The sequence below is a fragment of the Stomoxys calcitrans genome, chromosome 4 (genome assembly GCF_963082655.1).
Source record: "Stomoxys calcitrans chromosome 4, idStoCalc2.1, whole genome shotgun sequence".
NCBI lineage: Eukaryota > Metazoa > Arthropoda > Insecta > Diptera > Muscidae > Stomoxys > Stomoxys calcitrans.
This window is the reverse complement of record NC_081555.1, coordinates 155553626-155569151: the sequence shown is the minus strand read 5'-3', so window position 1 is coordinate 155569151 and position 15526 is coordinate 155553626. Positions and strand designations below refer to the sequence as shown.

The following is a 15526-nucleotide window of genomic DNA, read 5'->3' as shown; positions in this document are numbered from 1 at the left end:
AGCTGTTTTATTCCTTACCTTGCTCTCTAAAATTACCCAAATAGAAGTGCGGAACATGATATACGCATGTTTCATTTGACGGCGCTAAGTCTCTTTGGTATACTCATGATCTACTACCGAAACGTTTGCATGCCAACGACCCCAAAGCAGCATCCAAAATGTTTTCCCGATAATAAGTCGCATTTACTATTCGAAAGCGGACATGGAGTGTCACAGCTGTCCATACCATCACTTGAGATGGTATCGAGAGCACTTACTTTCGTAAGTGCTCTCGATTAAGTAAACATGATCATTTTGGGAATATACGTATTTTTATTGGGAAGCTTTTCACGTCAAATTAATCACGTTCGTGCAAGTGCAAAACAACTCCGTTGCTCTTTCGAGTCTAAGTTTTTTTGCTTTTGTGTAGGATCATGAGCCTTTTGAGCTTGTATTCCAATATGTTCCTTACTTTCTTAGATCTTTAGCCATTTGATTGCCACAACGGCGTGGATGTCGTTGAATTGGAACCTGCACTGGCCGAACTATTTCAGGCCTTGTTGCAGTTTTTGTTTTTCATCTCCTCCATGCCGTTTGGCAAAGTACCAGTATCATTATAACGATTTATGGTGCGATACATTAACATTTTGTTCACTTTAAGTTGACCAATAGTAGCCGGTTGGGATTCACCAGGAAAATAAAGGGTAATTTTTTAAGAGCTATAGGAACGTTTTTCAAAATGTACATAAAATTCAACAAAATGCATGAATATAATTAATTGTTTGAAGATCACTTTATGCAAATATTGACCGTGAGTGCTTCTCAAATGATTTAATCGCTAAGTCCAATTTTGGCACACTCTTTCCAACATTACGGCCGGTATCTCACGAATAAATGCTTCGATGTGGCCTTCCAATGCGTCAAGTGAAACTGGCTTGGCTGTATAGACATGAGCTTTAACATAGCCCCACATAAAATATGCTATAGCGTTAAATCGCACGTTCAAGACGGCCACTTGACCGGTCTTGAACGTGAAACTAAATGTTCACCAAACTGTCCTCTAATTGTTACGCGTGCTGTGTGGCATGTAGCACCGTCTTGTTGAAACCATATGTCATGCAAGTCAAGCTTTTGTATTTTAGGCAAAAAAATTGGATATCATCTCACGAAAGCGATCACCATTCACAGTTACGTTACGATTCCCATAATCTTTGAAGAAGTACGGTCCAATGAAGCCACCAGCCCATAAACCGCACCAAACTGCGACTTTTTCTGAAAGCATTGTTAGCTCTTGGAATGCTTCTGGCTGATCTTCACTCCAAAAACGACAATTCTGCTTCTTTACGTACCCATTGAGGCAAAAATGAGCTTCGTCACTCAATGGAAGAACCGCGCAATGAACTTTCTTAACATAGCACGCATATTAATAACAAAATTCAATAATTTGCAAGCGTTGTTCGTTTGTAAGACGATTCACGGTTAAATTATAGACCAAACTGAAGATGTTTGACAGCGAAACAAAACACGAAACGTGCGTGTTGCCAAAAAGATAATAGCTAATAGCACTATTATGCTTCAACTCCATCACCAATAACTTTATTTTTTAACAAGTAACAGCTTGAGTACGTCCAGGTCGAATCTAGTGTACAATCTACCATGGAGGCATATCTTACAGCAAACAGAGGATAATGGATAAGAACTTCTGTGCTTTGGAGTTATATTAGGTTATGGACTACTTCAGACCAAACTTGGTTTGGATTTTGGAGACCATAGTAGAAGTCATTAAGCAAATTTTAGCCAAATCGGATAAGAATGGCGCGCTCTAGGAGCACAAAAGGGAGCAGGTTATAAAAAGAGTAGAAAGCATTAACTTAGATAATTGGAAAATGTTTCTAGTAGCATTTTCACCCTTATTTTCACTAACACTATTATAATGACAACGCATTATGATGTGTCGTGTAAACTGCACATAACATTTATTGACAGCAACAATACTTGTATTGTCGATTAAACTTAAGTAAACAATACATATGGTGCAGACTTCGTATAGGAAGGTGTCCGGCTTTAGAAAAACAATCTATTTAATAAACTATTTCGATATTTAACCCCTTGACCCTTGGGTTAAGAGTTTCATGGTGGAAATAATATTGATTTACATGTTCAATTCTATGTGAACACTTGTAGTAAAAACCTTGATTTTTGTGTTCACTGGCACAGTCAGCGATTTATTAAAACCTTTTTAAATAAGTTGTAACAAGTGTATATTGAAGACATGTTAAACTTTTGTAAACCGGCTTGCATTTTGCCAATATTATTGACATTTTGTGTCGTACATGCTCAACAACAAAAAACAGTATTAAATGAACCCTCTATAGATGGAATAGATGGAAAATTAACTGAGAACGGGCGAAAAACATTTACCAAAGATACAACTAAAAGTAATCATCGTAACGAAGAATTCCATGAAGAATTGGTTGTGACACCACTTGCAGATGGATTTGTAAACACCTATTTTCAATTTACTACAAGATGGAGATATGGTAATAGAAGCAACTGTAAGTATATGTGAATCTTTCTTTTTTTATTTATTGATTTCTACTCTCTTATCATGTTCACAGTGCACAATACACGCTTAATACCCCGGTCAATTGCCGAAATCCTGCTGTACTCCGATGTTAAGGAATTTCACATAACCTTAACTCAAGGCCTATGGCGTTATCAGACATGGGGTTATCCAGTGGTAGATGGTGCGCCTGGCGCAGAAGCATGGTCCTGGTTCGCCGGTGAAAATCTAACTGAAGCTGCCGTTGATGAACAGTGGCAACGCGTTACCAGCACATTTTCTGGTATTGTCTGTGCCTCATTAAATTTTATGGACAAAACCAACACTATCACACCTAAATATGGGTTTCGACCTCAGTTTGTTAGTTCACCTACGAGTAAGTTGGCAAAACACTTGCGATATTCGAGTTTGCCACGCGAGATAGTATGCACGGAAAATTTGACGCCATGGAAAAAGCTTTTGCCATGCAATAGTCGATACGGGTTTGCTTCGTTGCTTAATTCCGGCCATGTCCATAACACGAACTACCATTCTCTTTCTATAAAATTCCGTACGTTGTGCAACAGCCGGGAAGAATGTATTCTTGAATTTACGGAATCTGCTAATTTGGTTTACGATCCAAAGTTGTTGGGCTCTACGAACAATTTCGACTTTTCCCTTAGGCGCATGTTTGGCCAGGGACTTAATGGGCATTGTGCCTTAGCTGATAGCAGTAAAATATACGTAAATTTGGCTTTACACATTCCCTACGAAATTACCCCTTTACCTATGTACAACATCTCTTCAACTAGAGGTGGACAGACCACGCATTATGGCGTATATGATGTGCAGCAATTCAAAGATGCCTCGCTGTTTAACATAGCATGGATTTTGAGGAAAACACAAAACTATGTTTTAACACCGCCATCTCCACCTTTAATAGCTCATAGGTATATAGTGGGATATGGCCAAGAAAGGGGAAAAATAATTACTCAAATCACAAATAACCATTATGCAGAGTTGCCGATAGTGCTACAAGAAAATATTCCATGGTTTATGCCCATTTACATGCACACCTTGAAAATCAAGAACCATCAAAGCGGAGAGATCATAGAACCCATTGTGTTGCAATATCGCCCCGGTGTTCAGCGTGAAAGACCCTACTACTTGGAATTGTCATTTACATTGCCTGCCAAAACCTCTGTTGAAATATCCTTCGATTTTGATTATATATTTCTCAAATGGCTTGAATATCCCCCAGATGCCAATCATGGCCATTATATAGGATCCGGTGTTATAACCTCATTGCTACCAATTGCCCGTAATTATACCTCGATTCCATTGAGTGGTTATCGGTTTGCTGATGCCTTTAATGCTTCAAGAAATGCATACATACTTACACTTAGAACGGAGTCCCTAATATTGTCACTGCCCACGCCGGATTTCAGCATGCCATACAATGTTATATGCTTGGCTTGTACAGTTGTCGCACTAGCTTTTGGTCCTATACATAGTGTGGCTACGAAAAAAATTGTCATCGAGCAACAAGACTCCGACGAACCACAATCATTTTTTGGTAAAATCTTGAAAAAATTGAAACGATTCAAAAGGAAAAGCGATAAAAATGTTCCTGCCGCTGGCGATGAGAGTGAAACGCAAACGGATAACGTAAGCCTTGGTGAAAAAGCAAAGTAATTTCCACGTCGATAAATGTATACAAATACGCAGATGGCTTGAAAATGTCTGCAATAACTAGTCTGTACTGAAATTCCATTTTATGTATCCTTTTTTTTTTGTTTGTTATTGAATAAATTTATAAATAAACTACGGTGAAATTTAGTATTGAATTCATTCGTTAGAATTACTTCAAAAAGTTATGCATCAATATTTTTATACCCATCATCATAGGATGGCTGGGTATACTAATCTAGTCATTCCATTTGTAACACCTCGAAATATTAATCTAGGTCCCCAAGTATGTACAGTTGAACCTCGATTATCCAGGCCTCTATTAACCGGTTACGCCTGTTACCCGGCATACTGTGCTTTAGATTTTTAACCTCTATTAACCGTGCTTTGCCTCTATTATCCGTGCGTCAATTATGGTCCCTCTATTATTCGTGCACCACATACATGATCGTTTGATGTAAAATTGTGGGATTCCCTTTTTATTTTTAGTTTAAGATGAGTATTAATGGAGAAAAAAGAGCACGAAAAGTTCTTTCTATTCAAGGAAAATTAGAGCTGATTAAAGATCACAATCAGAAATTCAAGATTATGAATTGGAAATGATTCCGACCATCAAGTGTCCCAGAGTACCTGGCGTCACATTTGACAGCTCTTACACATTCTCCCCACATGCCACTGCAATTTGCGATAAAGTCAAAAGTAGAAACAAGGTCCTCAAGTCACTTGCCCGCAGCACTTGGGGTGCAGACAAACACATCTTGTTGACCACGTACACAGCAATTGGCCTCCTGGTCTCGTCAGCTCTGTGACACGCAGGGGAATAATATTTAGATCGGTCAGAATGCCGCCCTTCGAACTGCGACGGGCTGTCTCCAAAGACAAAGATCCTAACAGTACGAAGACAAAACTACATGCTGTCTAAGCTGTTACCGCAGAGACCATTCAAATAATCATCTTGTGGATAGATATCCACCGCCCAGAACCTTAATAAAGATCTACTTGATCCAGAGCAAGCGGCACATCAAGTGGGTCTAGACAACATTCATGCAGACACGGTAACAGATGCGGTAAATAGCTACCTGGTTAATTTAATCCTTGGAGAACGACCGCCCCCCATTGCACCTGAAGAAATTGACCTCCCCCGGCAAACCAAAGTAGTTTTGGTTCAATTACGTTTCGGTAGATGCAGCAGCCTCAACTCCTACAGAGCAAGAATTGATGCCGACGTGCAAGATGTATGTCCTGATTGTGACCAGGGACCACACGAGACACGTAACCTGTTTAACTGCCCCGCCAGACCCACTCGACTGACTGACCTAGTCGCAGTTCCTGGGTCTTGACACTCAACAGAATTAGGTAGACGAAAGTTAGAACACAACAAACTACAACAACAACATGTGTGGTGTTCATCGTTATCATGAGAATATCAGCGAAGAGATTGGAAAATAAAGCTAAGGGCGCGTCCACAGGTTGCAAACAGTTTAATGCTGCGTAGGTAACGGGGTAACTGCAATTGCAGTCGCGGACTATACCATATGACAAGGCGTGTTATTGAAGCCCCGTAGATGAAACGAAGTTCGCCAAGACGGGCTGATATCTCCGGCACCGTTTAACCTCTATCTCTGCTCTATACCGCACACTTCAGACGGCATCGAGGTCATATCATATGCAGACCACACTACAATTATGGCTTCGGGTCCCCTTGTTGTTGTTGTTGTAGCAGTGTGTTGTTCGCTGAGGCGGCAGCCTTTACCGATGGAGAACTCCATCGGGTCAATCCGGTACGTACAACCGGCTGCCATAGGATTGGGATCCCCTTGTTGATGGCATCTGCGTGAAATTGGACTACTACCTTGCCGATCGTGCAGTTTATTTTGCTGCGAGAAATTTGAAGATATGCGCCACCAAATCTTCAGCCACACCCTTCACCTCATCGTCAGTAGAAATGCATAATAGATTGAATTTGATAGTCTAAGGCGCAATTCCGACCATCAAACATTGCGCCTGAAGAAGTTATCCTCCCTCGGCAAACCAGAGTAGTTCTGGCTCAATTGTATTCCGTCAGATGCAGCCTAAATAACTAGGATTGATGAACTCCTACATAACTGCCAGCGTGTTGGTTGTATGTCTCGATTTTATCCTGGGACCATACGACACACGCCATCTTTTTAATTGTCCAGCCAGTCCAATTAGGACCAGATCCCTCTGGACGCACTCTATCTTTGTCGTAGAGTTTCTATATCTAGATACTGAACAGAACCCAGCAGATGAATGGATGATTAAACACACGTGTAATCAAAACTAAAAAAGTAATAAGTGCAAACAAAATCTTTCAAAATACTTTCAAAGCCTATAAATTAATTTTTTTGTTTTGTTTTTCCTATTTTTCGTTCCGATTAATAGTCGTTAATGAATTTCTATATACGAATATAATTGAAACTAAACTTAAAGTTCCCGTTTCTTAGAAAAACAATTCTGTTGTTGTTGTTATAGTAGTAGCCACATTTTCATGTGGAGGTGGCGATACTCGTCAAGTTCGCCGTGGGAACAAGGTGGTCATTGGTTATTTAAAGTCGCCAATAACCCGCCTTTTCATATTGAGTATCATACACTCAGTATTTCTGCAAGAGCCGTTGCCGCGAGGCGTCTCACTGAGACTTCGCTCTATATCGCTGAACGTCAGCGATTACCCTAGCAGCTACTCCGTATGGAGCATTCCGCTATTCGCAACCGGTAGCTCGCAGCTAAGCTTTTCATGACAGCAATTGACCCCACACAGATCGAGCCTCAATGTTCCAGCCTGTGTGGTACTCATAGCTATCCCGTGCCGAGATTCTAATCACATACTGTAATAATAAATGTAATATAAAAGTTGACTATATTTATAAACAGCTTACCTAGTACCAAATAGCATCCATTTCTAACTCCCAGAAAAATTTATATGTATGCCAATTGATGTGATGTGGTGCATTGCTTTCAAACAGCGAAATTATTAAATGGAAAAAAACATGATTTAAATGATTTCGGTTATCGATTTGACTATTTCATTTTTATTTTCGTACGTTGAAGGCGTCTTTCAAAAAGGACACACAAATTTCGTTTGCTACACACATGACCACATCTATCATTGGTGTTACCTTATATGTTATATCGAATTAAACAAGACAATAGTATAGTATAATTAGATTTATCGATCGATTTCACCAAACACAACATCCAAAGTACCAATGATGGCTACAATATCGGCCAACATATGTTGACGGCCAACGTGGTTTAGGGCGGCTAAATGGGCAAAGCCGGGAGCCTTGATTTTGCAACGATAAGGGCGGCTTGAACCATCGGAAACCAAATACACACCAAACTCACCCTTGGGGGCTTCAATAGCAGTATATGTGGCGCCCGGAGGTACCTGATAGCCTTGGGTGAACAACTTGAAGTGATGGATCAGGGCCTCCATGGATTGTTTCATTTCAGCGCGACTGGGAGGCGTCACCTTATTGTCGTCTGTTTTGATTTCGCCTGCTGGCATTTGGTTCAAGCATTGGTCTATAATGCGCAAAGATTGACGCATTTCTTCAACGCGACACAAATAACGATCGTAGCAATCTCCCTTTGTGCCAATGGGTACGTCGAAGTCCACCAAATGGTAAGCATCGTAGGGTTGTTGTTTCCTTAAATCCCATTTAATGCCAGATCCTCTCAGCATAACGCCACTGAAGCCATAATTGAGTGCTTCCTCTGCGGTCACCACACCAATGTCCATGGTACGTTGCACCCAAATACGATTGGTTGTGAGCACATCCTCAACTTCATCCAAACGTTCAGCAAACTTGCTGGCAAATTCATATATGTCGTCCATCAGACCCATTGGCATATCTAAGGATACACCACCAGGGCGAATGTATGCAGCATGCATACGAGCACCCGACACACGCTCATAGAACTCCATCATTTTCTCACGTTCCTCGAAAAGCCAGAAGAATGGTGTTAGGGCACCCACGTCCAAGGCATGAGTTCCCACAGCCATGATATGATTCAAAATACGTGTGATTTCAGCAAACAAAACACGAATATACTTTGCACGCAATGGCACATCAATGTTTAACAATTTTTCCACGGCCAACGAGTAACACTGCTCATTGCACATCATGGATACATAGTCCAAACGATCGAAATACGGCAAAGCTTGGGTATATGTTTTGTATTCGATAAGCTTTTCGGTACCTCGATGCAAAAGACCAATATGAGGATCACAATGCATAACTGTCTCACCGTCCAATTGCATGACCAACCGCAACACACCGTGAGCAGCCGGATGCTGGGGTCCAAAATTCAATGTCAAATTGCGAATTGACTTCTCAACCGGTGTTACTTGATGATTCCATGGTGGTAGTTTCCATTGAGAGGTTATGTCATCTGGGTACATAACTGGGCCAGAAAATTGTTGCAAAAACTCTGGATCTGGATACCATTTTGCAGCACCACGTTTCTGCTGCTTGTTCAAAGATGCCTGCGAAGCAGTTGGTGCTGTGGCAGCTTTCGCCAACTGAAGTCCAACAGAGGCAAACCGCTTCGAAAATGCATTTACATAATACAAAGCCATTTTTAGTCGAGTTCTAATACACCTCACAAATATTGTCTCTTTCTGCAGGGTCGTACCTGAACTGAATGTATTGTCAACATATGTTAAACATATGACTTTCGATTTTAATAGTTGCCAGAGTTACTAATAACTGTGACACCACAAAACAGCGGCCAAATATCGCAGTATAACAATTACTAGGTCTGTTCGCGTACTTTTCCAGTAAATACTTGCAGGAGAGTAAGTAGTGTATTTACTCTCTTTTGGTATGTATCTCAGGATGAAATTGCAGTTTGCAGTACTTATGGTAAAATTTTAATAAAATTCTTATTTATGCTGAAAAATAACCTCCAGTAGCCAAGCTCTCAATTAGTGGACTCTCAAATTTTTGCTCGTTCTCACGCACTTTCCCACTGTTACTGGAAGTCGTTCGTGTACTTTATTTGTCAGCAGAGAGAAAGAGAGCGGGAGAGTGCGTGAGAGCAAGATACATTTTGAGAGTTTGGTAATTGAGAGCTTGCAAAATTTTTCCCTGCAGAAATTTGCAGCATCGAACGGCTGTTTAAAATAAATTGCAAAGAGACTAATGCTATTTTTACATAGACTCGTTTTGAAAAATATCTCAGCAGTTCACTCTAGTTGAGAGGTTTAAGAAATTGCACTTTTCGCACATAAAGGTTGGTACTACATTCGGTTTTCGCGGTGAAACTCCATATAAAAAAATGAGCGGAAAAAATTGATGAAAAGTGTTCATTTCGGCATAACTTGTTTTTTCATCCTGGGAAATTTACATTTCACAACGCCCAAAAATAGCACAACTACTGTCGCTACGCAACAATTCTTTTTCTTACGTAAAATAAACGCGATCGCCAAACTTCTAATTGTAACTAAGTGCTTGCTAGTGTTAGTGATCTTGCTCACATGCATTTACTCGGGGGTGTTAGGATGCCCTATAGTTACGATTTATTTTGTGTATTTTACTAGTTGGCGTAATTTTTCGTTGTTTGTGTGTTTATGGTTCTTAACTATAATACACACACACAACCAAAACTTTTCGACCGATAGTGCACTTCGCGAGTAAAAATTGTACTCAGCTGTTAACGGTACACCACTTGGTAATTATGTCATGGGTTTGGTGGTATTAAGATGTCAAATTTTGGTTTGCATTCTCTTTGTTGTTATCTTCTTTCTCGCATATTCTCTTCTCATGTACGCACACGTATACACACACGCACACAAAGTTCTTTATGTGTGTTGGCAAAACGCCGATCAGCTTGAAGGCAAGATGGCGGATTGGACCATTTGATTTGTGGTTGTTGTACAAATGAGACCACCTTTAATTGTTTCGCCTTGCAAGGCGGATTTAAAAAGGTGGTCTCCCGCGAACAGTTTTTAACAGGCGGCCAGGTTTAACGGTATTAAGATGACAGATTTTTGTTAGCATTCTCTTTATTGTATCTTCTTTTTCGCATATTCTCTGTTCTGCTAAACTTTTATTGGACAAAACAGACCTATTATGTGTGTAACTGTAACAAATGCAGTTGCAAATTTTTTTCCGAAGATTTATTTTTGATATTTATTTCAAATCAAAAGACCAATGGCACCATAACGAAAAGCATTTTGCATTCAAATTTGATGTAAAGAGTCTAGGGATATACAGTGAGCGTCAAAATAAAGCGTACAAGTTTTTGTTGTTTCAAAGGTTTTTTTTTTAATTTGAAAACAACATGGGTTCAAATAAAAGGTGCTTGTAGTAAAGAAGAATTCATTAAATAAGAAAGTATAGTACGAACATTTAAATGTGGGGTAGAGTGGTTTATGCCATTTCTGAAAGATATTGATTACTAGACAACGAATATGCCCCCTATTTTGAAAATTTGACCCAGGGTTTGAAATTTTCTACCCCTCTATATGTCCAACATTGGGAAACAGTCAAAGGTATTTAAAATTAAACTCTATTTGCCTGCCAAAGTTGGAAAAATTTGGCGGGCATCGGGCAGGTTTTAAATTTTCTCCTCTTCCATATGTCCAACAGTGGAAAATAGCAAAAATATTTTAAATAAAACTGTTTGCCTTCCAAAGTTTTATAAAAAAACCGGATTTAATTTGGTACACATATTTTCAAGGTTTAAGAGGGTTCCAAATTCTCACGACCCCGTAGGTCCTTCCCGGGTCAAAATTTTGTACCATTGTTTGCATATTTGCAATGGACTAATCAATTCCTAGGGGCTCCACCCCTAGGGGGATTTTTGGCACCTAGGGGATCCACGGGTCCGAGCCCCAAAAACGGGTTCCTGGGATCAAAACTAGGGGGTATGCAAAAAATTAGATGTTTCGGAAATTGCATTTTTTGTCACTACAACACAAATTTTATTGTCTCTTGCTTCTGCTGCAAAATGTTGTTGGCTTTATATTTTTTTTTTTTTTAATTTGACACAATTGAGGCACTTATTGGAGCTCACAAGTTTTGAATGACTCTTTTTTTAGGCAACCATCTGTTTTGCTCTTATAAATTGTAAAGGAAAACGAGTCGTTTTTAGAGCATTATAAAGGGAAAACGACTCATTTACTCAAAACAGCTTTGTTCTGAACATAGTATAAGGTGCTGAACAAAACTAAAACTCCCACACTGTGCGGACTTGTGTGACCACTCCTAAATATTACCCGAACCGGCATACAAGTTGACACAAATAACATGTTCCAATTGAGAAATTTCAGCCGATAATTCCAACTTTGTTGGCCCCGGCATTAAGGGCATTCCAAACGTTGAGACCACTAACTTTGTTTTATCACCATTTTCTGGCTGTCCCACTTTAATCGGCAGGATATTCTTCTCCGGCAGGATATTAAAGAGATCACAGTGTAAGCTGTCTCTCTGTCTAAAACCTTGTCTTGTATTGAACGGTTTATTGAGGTTCTTTCCTATTTCAACATTATCCCACAAAGTCGTATCAATTTCGGAGGCATACCAAAACCAATTGCATGGCAACTTAGTTATGAAAAACATTTCTATACCCTCCACATAATATAACATATAACAAATTCGTCTTTCCATTTGTAACACATCGAAATATTGTTCTGAGATCCAACAAAGTATATAAATTCTTTATCACCTTGGCATTCTAAGTCGATTTAACAGTGTGCGTCTTTCACATATTCTTCTTATTAGTGTAGGTGGATTGGGATTGTAAATGGGCCATATCGGTCCTAGTTTTGATAGAGTCTCTAAAAGTCAAGATCCGAAATTTTGCATGACGAATTTTATTTCGACTTCTGAAAACAGAAATAACTCCCATATAAAAAATTGGACTGAAGACGCAATTACCACCCGATTTGGCTGCAATTTTAAACGCAACGTTTTGATATGACTTGCGAAACCCGTACCAAGCATGGAAATATGACCGATTGATTTCTTGAGCCTTTTTACTTGCTTGATTTTATTTCAGGACTCTAATGATGAAAACTTATGGAATGTTGACTTCCCACTTGCGTGATAGTTACAAATTTCTAGGAGTGAACGGTTATATGACGGTTATCGCCGACGATGCCTACAATGAATACATAACAGAAGTCCAAAGTTCTGGATTTATCAGTTGAAATGATGTTACAATATTTCACTCAATTTTGAAAGTTTGTTCGGTGTTTTGGATAACACTACCCAAACTTGGAATCTTTAATTACCCATGCCTCATCTGACAAAATATCGGCATTTATATTTTGGATAAAGATTAATCAAAAAAAAAAATAAATAAATTTGCCACCCCAATTTGTTAAAAATATGATAAAAATATCGAATTGGAATATTTTTTTTTGTTTTTTTTTTTTTTTTTTTTGATAGAACATTATATATGCCAAATGACAACTTTTTAATTAACTTATTTAATATTATTTAGGAGTTCTTCTTAATAATTTGTTATAGCTTTGCAAAATTAAAAGTTACCTTATATTTAATACGAATACAAATATGTTTACGCTTTAAGTTTTAAAAGTATACACAATAAACAAATAAACGTACATTTGAGGCGAAGAAAATGGAAGTACAAAGACTGGCTGTGCAAATTAAAAAAACGCAAAAAAATATATAAACAAAAAGTAATAAAAAAAACTAAACTTATAGTATTACAATTTAGTATATCGAATTATAAATAACGTTGGTTAGATACTAAAAACAGAATTGGGGAGTTACAAAACACATGCATTGCCGCGTCGTTTGTCATCGCTCTATATATGCGTTGTGTTGTCCTCAGCTAACACTGCTTAGGCTTGAAACTGTAACTAATGTCATATATATGTAAGAATTATGTAATAAGAATCCTCATTTCTTTACAAGGTCATTGGAAGCATGCATTTCGTAAATGCCAGTTGGCTACTAATGAATTGGGGCCTTCTATATATCCCTTAATAAATGTAATGTGAACAATTGTGTATTCAGTACGGACCACCAAAAACAATTATATCGTTGAACAGTGACTCACTTTTGGAAATCTCTATTCTGATGGCTCGATCGTTCAGCCTTTTGGGCTTTGTCGTTGCTTCAAGAACTTGTTCCTAATTTTTATATATGTGGCCAATAGATTTATTGTGGTGGTTGGTTTCCGTAGTATGAATAGGCGCCAGGCGGTGGACCTTGCGGTGGAGCGCCAGGAGGTGGCATTTGCTGCCCGGCTGGACGATAACCCTGATAGCCCTGAGGGGATGGGGGTGGATATTGGCTTTGAGGTGGCATGGCGCCGTAGCCGCCCTGCGGCTGATGATAACCATGTTGAGGATATCCACTGCCTGGAGGTGGTGGACCATAACCTTGTGGAGGTGGTGGGGCTCCATAGGGTGGTTGTGCACCTGGAGGTGGTTGATATTGATTTGGAGCCATTGGTGGTGGGCCTTGACCTGGTGCTCCGTTTGACGGGGGCGCAGTTGTGTTAGGCGGTCCTGCACCTGGTGCACCTTGTGGTGGTGGTTGGCCATAGGGTGAATTTGTTCCAGCTACGCTTACAGGTGGCGACGAGTACGTCGGCTGAGGTCCAGATGGAGGAGGTCCACTGTTGGAGGCTGGTGGATAGCTCTGTGGTGGTTGTTGCTGGGAGGACGTCGGTGGCCCTTGCCCTGGAGGTGTTGACGATTGCTGTTGGCCTGACTGCTGCGAGGGTGGAGTTGGGCCAGCTGCTGTTACTGCACCTGAACTGCTTGTAGGGGGTTGTGTGGGTGGGGGTGTGGATTGCACACTTGATGGTGGTGGCTGGTTTTGAGGACCGTTAGCACCACTCACAGGTGGCTGCTGTTGGTTAGGAGGTGGCGTTTGGCCAGGACTGGGTGATGAGCTGTATCCACTGCCTGGGGGAGCATTAGGATTAGGAGGCCCACCTTGAGCCGAATTTGGTGGCTGACTACTTTGTGTCGGGGGGGGCCCTTGGCCTGGATATCCCTGAGGGCCCGGTCCAGCTTGTTGATAGGGTTGATATGGGGACTGTGCCTGGCTAGTTGGTGGTGGTCCATAATTACCTGGTGGTGTGCTTGCAGTTTGACCATAACTATTAGGTGGCGGAGCTCCATAACCCCCATAGCCCATAGGAGGTGGGGGCCCACCGGTGGCGCTTTGTGGAGGCCCGTATTGGCTTGGAGGCGGTCCCTGATTGCCACCGGGAGGACCATACATTTGTCCTGGTGGTGGTTGTTGTCCTGCTCCCATTTGTTGATTTGGAGGTGGCGGATAGGCTCCTGGTGGACCTTGTTGTCCACTGTTCGCGCCATATGGATGCTGGCCAGGCGGACCACTATTGGAATTTGTTGGTGGCATGCCAGCGTGTCCTTGGTATCCAGGTTGAGCATTTGGTGGCGGAGGTCCATAGCTGTGTGTAGGTGGTCCATAAGGATAACCGCCTTGGGGAGGATATTGTGGCTGCTGCTGTGGCGGATATCCAGGGTAATGACCGTGTTGTTGTGGTGGTTGGTAAGCACCCCTGTACTGGTTTTGTTGTGGTGGAGGCCCTTGAGGTGGTGGCTGCTGTGGTGCCTGCTGATTTGGTGGACCTTGCTGCTGTTGCTGGGATGAGCCTTGCCCTTGCGGAGGAGCTCCCGGAGTTGGCGGACCACTATTTTGCCTTTGTTGTCCTAAAGAAAACAATATTTATATACATATAGATGATATTTTAAGACAGTTTAACATACCGCCCTGTGAATTATTGTTAGGACCTTGCTGTTGTTGACCAGGCTGTTGCTGGGGCACTGGCGGTTGGGAGCCAGGTGGTCCTGGCGCACGATATGGGCCTTGTTGAGATTGTGGTGGTGGCCCACTTTGTTGGTTACCGGGTGGTTGGGGTGGGCCATTAGGTGGAGGGCCCTGTTGAGATTGGTTACCATTTGGTGGCATCCCCGGATGTTGAGGAGGAACTTGCCCACCGTATGGAGGCATTTGAACTCCCGAGGGAGGTTGGCCACTATTGTCGTGTTGCATAGAAGACATGCCTGGAGTGCCCGGAGGACCTCCCATTTGAGATTGACTACCCGGAGGAGGTGGTCCGCCTTGTAAACCAGGTTGTTGCTGTGGTGGTGGACCGGACGAACTCATCATGCCATGGGGACCTTGTTGCTGAGATTGTGGCTGCAAAATGTGTGGAGGTGGCAATATTTGATTTATGTTCATGGTAGGATCTGCCAATTGGGCCAAATAAACGAGATTCCTGTGCAAAGCAATATGGTATGAGGTGCACTCATACGATTTTCCCATATTCTGGAAA

The 15526-nt window shown here is 41.1% G+C and overlaps 2 protein-coding genes across 2 annotated transcripts; one reads left to right on the top strand and one right to left on the bottom strand.

Annotated features, from left to right (window-relative positions):
* Positions 1-1985: 1985 nt before the first annotated feature.
* On the top strand, positions 1986-4368 carry LOC106096038 (GPI transamidase component PIG-T). Its single transcript, XM_013263558.2, has 2 exons — positions 1986-2534; positions 2598-4368. The coding sequence occupies exons 1-2, from the start codon at positions 2252-2254 to the stop codon at positions 4214-4216; spliced, it is 1902 nt and encodes a 633-aa protein (XP_013119012.1). The 5' UTR covers positions 1986-2251; the 3' UTR covers positions 4217-4368.
* A 2854-nt stretch (positions 4369-7222) lies between these two features.
* LOC106096035 (uncharacterized) lies at positions 7223-15222 on the bottom strand. Its single transcript, XM_059367324.1, has 4 exons — positions 14958-15222; positions 14056-14900; positions 13419-13972; positions 7223-8908 (listed from the first exon to the last, which is right to left on the bottom strand). Exons 1-4 carry the CDS (start codon positions 15147-15149, stop codon positions 7398-7400), a joined length of 3102 nt encoding a protein of 1033 aa, XP_059223307.1. The 5' UTR covers positions 15150-15222; the 3' UTR covers positions 7223-7397.
* Between the last annotated feature and the right edge of the window lie 304 nt (positions 15223-15526).